The sequence below is a fragment of the Papaver somniferum genome, chromosome 10, assembly GCF_003573695.1.
Source record: "Papaver somniferum cultivar HN1 chromosome 10, ASM357369v1, whole genome shotgun sequence".
Classification (NCBI taxonomy): domain Eukaryota; kingdom Viridiplantae; phylum Streptophyta; class Magnoliopsida; order Ranunculales; family Papaveraceae; genus Papaver; species Papaver somniferum.
In genome coordinates, this window is record NC_039367.1 from 68596593 (window position 1) to 68602498 (window position 5906).

General features: G+C 36.4%; 1 protein-coding gene across 1 annotated transcript; it reads right to left on the reverse strand.

Moving 5' to 3' along the window:
* Positions 1-1867: 1867 nt before the first annotated feature.
* LOC113319490 (clathrin light chain 1-like) lies at positions 1868-4566 on the reverse strand. The gene is made up of 3 exons (XM_026567741.1): positions 3888-4566; positions 2563-2716; positions 1868-2470 (listed from the first exon to the last, which is right to left on the reverse strand). The coding sequence occupies exons 1-3, from the start codon at positions 4418-4420 to the stop codon at positions 2072-2074; spliced, it is 1086 nt and encodes a 361-aa protein (XP_026423526.1). The 5' UTR covers positions 4421-4566; the 3' UTR covers positions 1868-2071.
* Between the last annotated feature and the right edge of the window lie 1340 nt (positions 4567-5906).

Sequence of the window (5906 nt, forward strand, 5' to 3'; positions counted from 1 at the left end):
TCATTGATAATTGATTGATTCCTCCATTGTACCATGATGTTTCTTCCCGAGGCAAAATATGTGATTCTCCGACAATCCCTTTAATCCATAATTCTTGAAGCTTCATGTTTTTTGCCCATACAGTAGCTTCAAGTAGTACAAGAACTCTGCCTCTTCAGATTTAGTTGCAGTGAAGGTCCCTGAATTGACCAGTTTACCTATCCATGATGCATCAAAATTCAGTTTAAATTGATCATTAGAGGTATTGTTCAGCCTTGTAGGTGATTGAACAATGTTACAGAAATCTGAATCATTTACTGGAGGAGACCAAATGTTTAGATATCGTTGTATCTAATGAGGTTTGGAGAATAGTGTTGGCTTTATTCTGGAATATCCTACTGCATTTCTCTTTCCAATAAACCAACATTTTGTAGCCATCACCTCAATAACGCTGTTATCTACAACTTCACTTTCACTTGTATCTGCAATCCAATTTGAATATAATTCCAAGAAGAGAGAATTTGTATTCACCTTAATACTCATATCTATTATTGGAATCAACATCCATACTGATTTAGCAGAATAACATTCAAAGAAGAGATGTTTGATGATTCATATGGATGGTTACCTAACACACAATTCATGTGAATATCCTTAATATTGTACCTTAATTTCTTCCTAGCTGGTAAATCCATTGTGAATGCATTTCCAGAGATATACTTTGATCCTTTGTGATATGTTGAGTTTCCGAAAATATCTACAGAAAGAAACAATATGACAGATATTTGAAACTATATTTGAATTGGTATCTACGGCATGATTATGTAATTTATCATACATAGATTTAATCGTAGATTCCCCATTAGGAGTTAACAGTCATTTTATTGTATCTACTTTTAACATGCCTTCTTTATCTGTAAAGATTCTTATTTCTAAGATCTTATCAACTATAACAGTATGGAAGTTATTTCTAATGTGCCTTCTTTATCTTATCACTTCTTTGTTTCCGAGTCAATCAGCTCAGATACAAGTCTTAATGAATAACTTTGAGATCTACAATAGGATAATCTGTTACCTCGGATACTAGGTATCCACAAACTATACATTTATCAATACATCGTCACCTGCCTCCCAGCATCTATATTGATGAATAAGAGAAACTCCCGGCAAAATGCATCTCCATATCGCGGGACTAGGATTCATTATGTGTTTTTTGGCATAAAAGATGAAGATATTACGAAAATATTTATCTTTCAGTATAGAGGACCAAAGTGCATTAGGTTGTGTTACCGGTCTCCAAGCCAATTTGGCTACCATTGCGTGGACCAATGTGCATTAGGTTGTGTTACCGGTCTCCAAACCAATTTGGCTATCATTGCGTTATTCATTTTATTGGCCTCCTTAAAACCTAACACTCCCTTCTTGAGAGATTTAGTAACAAACTCCCAAGCTTTCAAGTAAACATTTTTTGTGTTCCTATCTTTTCCCCACCAGAAAGCCTGCCGAATTGCATTTATTCTATGAGTTATTTTTTTTTGGTAAAATAAAATATCCCATTTGGCAAATTGGGAGACCGGAAAGCACCAACTTTATTAGCATACTTTGATAGCTTGTGCTAAGATTTTTCTTTCCACCCCTCAATTCTAGTTCCCATTTTCTAAACTATTGATTCAAAAGTTGTTAGCGTTGATCTATCAATAAAGAGGGGTGCTTCGAGTACCTGTTATGTTTATTTTTGGGTTTCTAGTGATCTTATCATTATCTAATTAGTTTTGAACTTTACGGTATTTGCAGGATCAGATGATGCACTAACAACAATGTACTAGGGTCACATATTTATTTCCAAATTTGGCATGTAGAAACACCACTAAACGAGTCAACCAACAAATTTCTTATGTAAACCAGAAAATTCTATTGCACAATAATAAAGGTTAGCATTCCAGTTCCACGTTTCAAAGAAAGTGTGAATTGGTCAAATACCTACTTGTTCTGTCTCTGGTAATGCATGACTGCCTTATATAATCGGCAGGCAAGACCAAAAAATTATTACAAAATTCTAGTCTAGTAGTTCAGTAAGATATGAAAATTAAGATCATGAAGCAGCAACGGTATCTGGCATGGTGCCCAGCTTGTCCTCAACTGACACAGATACCTCTTGTTTTGACGATCCCTCTGGTGCACAAACAGGTTTTTCTCCAGCAGCAGCCGGGGTGCCATCTTTCTTTCCATCTGTGGGTTTAAGTGGTGATGGAATCAAGTGAGGTGGGGTTTCGTGCTTCAGCTTAACGAGTATCTGCCTCATCCTGGAAAGATCAGTAGGCTTTCCAGGCTTTGGACCCTGAACAATCACAACTGATGGCTTCTTTTCTGAATCTTTCTTTCCTTTCTTCTTTTCTAGACTGGCAACTTCATGAGGAATGAGCTCTGAAATCGATTTCCAGTACTGCTTGTCCGCGTTTTTGTTAAAATTCTCTTGATTAGCCAAGAATAGCTGCAACCACACACCCATATATGTATTTAATGGATGAAAAATGAAGAAACGTAATTACAGGTAGAAATGAGCAGAGAGTAAAGAAGTTCTACCTTCTCCTTTTCTCTGATATTAACTTTGTTAGTTGCGCAGTTAAGTTCCCTTTTCTCATAAAAGGCTTTTTTGTACACTTCAGCTTCATCGAGAATCTGGTTTCGCATTTCCTTCTCTCTTTTCTCTTTCTCTTCGAGCTCAATTGCGTTTTGGCTGAGTCAGCAGAAAAACATACTTCTTTGTCATTATATAATTTAATGGGACAAGTAGTTCCAAGCAGAACAAGCAAACGACAGGAATCAACTGCCATTTGCTGGAAAAGGAATAATATACCAAAAAACTAAACTGGAGCATCCCTAAAACAATTATTGCTGCATATTTTGCATGCAAACACACCACAAAAATGCATTTCCTTCCTATATAAACACTAATAAATTGGGGGCCAACAAAAGTACGTCATATGAAGCTTAATCACCAGACATGTAAGTAGCAGTTACCATTTATGAATTACACCACAAATTTTCTAGTGCTGTTTTTCAGCAAAGAGAAACTTATGTTGTAACAGAAGTTTTGCAGTAAAAATGTGGTCAAGAGTTGGATGCACTTTGTAATCTCATTAGACACCAAATGTAACCATCATTAATCATTTGAAGCAGAATTTAAAATTAGGATTCTAGAATATGCTTACAAGGGTGAAGAAGATCAATTTCAAAAATCTCTATAAAAATGATAAAACTAACTTTCAAGTATATGCACAGGTGTACCAGAAATAAATAGTTTAGTAACATGCTCCATTGACCAACTAGTATAGACAACGAAAGGAAAGAAAAGACATAAAGAATACAACATGAATAAGGCTTGTTGAGCCGGCCAGAATGAACATACAAGAAAAATTAAATTAGTAACAGGACTGCTTCAATACTCCTCATGATGCATCACATCCTATTACAACTTTTGACATCAACATATCTCTCTCTAATATGACATGTATCACATAGAAGTTTAACACTTATTTGAGAATTCTAAACCAATAAACATAAGAAATCATGTGTACTATGGAAGATCCAATTATCCCTATTGTTTATACAGGGTGCCTATATCGATCAGAAAAATTATGAAATGAAGGTCATGAAATCAAAACTGTAGTTATACTAATTTTTCCCTGCTTTTCCAAAAAATACACATAGAACCTACAACTACAAAAGTGAACCATCAAAATCCCTAACCATAATTTAGTGACAAGTAACCATATACCAATAGAAATTCAGAAATACCTAACTAATTCAAACCGCATTTTGATGCCCTGGTAAACAAAATAGGGGGAAAAATTGAATATCAAATGTTCATAAAATGAACCGTAAAGAAAACAGTTAGAAACCCTCACCGACGCCATTCTCGAAGAACAACTCCTTCCTCAGGTTCCATTTCAGTAGGAGGAAGAAGAGGACCATCATCAGAAACAAAAACACCACCATTATCATACATCTTCTCATGACCGTTCGATTCAGGAACCTCCGAGAACAAAGAAGGTGAATATTCAGAATTTTTAGTATCATCATTAGGTTCATCAGCAACAGTTGAAGTAAAACCATAAGTTTCTGTAGATGGAGTAACATTATCATCATCTACTACAACATTAGATACACGATGAACGGTGAAATCATCATCGTTGTGCAAACCTTCCTGAGGAGGAGGAGGAGGAATAGAAGATAAATCGCTAGGGGTTTCTTTAATTTCTTCTTCTTCTTCTTCTTCTACTTCGTTAACATCAAAATTAGAGTCAAAACGTTGAGAAGGAAGACGAGGGTCATAACCTATGTAACCATCATCAACATCATCGAAAGGACTGTTTGATGAAACCCTAATTTCTTCACCTTCTCCTTCATTGCTGCTGAATGTATTCTGGAACGACGCCATTTTCTCTCTCTCTAAAATTTCTTGGGTAAAACTAATTCTTCGAATTTCTTTGCTTTTCTTTACTTGAATTTGAAGGGAAATTAACGTGTTTTAGACTTTAGTTTCTAAAGTTGAAAAAAAGCATGAAAATGCGTGCACTAGCTGCAGTTATGGATAACCGAACGAAAAGGAAGATTTTAATTCAAAATTAATACCAAAAATCCTGGTGAACGATTGAAATTAGTCAAACTGAGTCAATAGTCATCAGTGCAAATACAATATTTGTCTTACTAGGTTGGATGATAGAGGGAATACTATGACATTTGGAGGTCGTCAAGTAGTCTGAGTCCTCTCCCCTTTTCTCTCTGAACCAAAGAAGAAGGAAAAAAACTACTTTCTTCAAAAACTTAAATCCTTGATCCGTCCGTTTTTGGTTTGATTTTTCAGATCCACCAGACGGATCGAGTTTGTTTCTTTGTATATATTTAAGGAGGAAGCCAATAAATCGTGTAAGAAATTCTAATACTCTTACACGAAATTACCACTATTCTGAAATTTTTGGCTTACACTTTCTCTATATTTTTCATTGTTTTCACACATTTTTTCAAATCCCAAATGTGTCGCACATTTGAGCTTGTAGAGGTGTGACCCATTCAACTCATGGTTCTCTCCGGCGACTTTTCCTGACGACTGAAAGCCAATTTCAATCGTCGTATTCACCATGAATTCTTCGAGATTTCCAATCGTTTTTTATTTCTTTTTGATTTCTCTACCACGGTTCCTTAGTTTTGGGATTTTTGTTTTCCTTTTTCGCTTTTTCCCTTTTCCTTTGATTACTGTTTTTGGGTTTTCTTTTAGGGTTTCAGTCGCCGTTTTTAGGTTTTATCTGTGTTTGCCATGGCTAGATCCACTAGGGCGTCTTCCCGTCCTCAGCTTCCTGCAACTCCTTCTTCCCAGACGCCTTTGAACTCTTCCTCATCCACAGACTTAGTTTCTTCAGGTGATGGCTTCTGCCATTGCCTCTCAAGTCTTTTCAGAGTTGTCGTGATGGTGTAAACAGCAGAGGTTACGCCAAGGGCTCGTTCATGAAATATTTAATCGACAAGCATTTGAATTATGAAGACGACAAATCATTTTGCAGAGAGTTGATTGCTAATAACTTGCACATTTATCGTGCATGGGAAAAAACTCTTAATCATCTTTGAATGTGTTGCAGTTGCAGTTGCATGCAATTGCATGCTTGGAGAATGCCTTGCAAGGGACGGGAAGGTACTGTGCATAGGGAGGTCATCGCTGGACCAGGTTCAGGTGTCGCTTTTCTACTACACGGTCTTCCAAAACCAGCTGAGGTTAGTACTGAAAACTTGGGTTCTAACAATGATGTTGTCTGTGATGTTTCTACGGCTGTCTGTGATGTTTCTACGGACAGTGCTGCTGACGCCGTAAGGGTTATTTCGAGTGACATACTCAATGACATATTTCAAAGACAGTTTACAACTGTTACTAG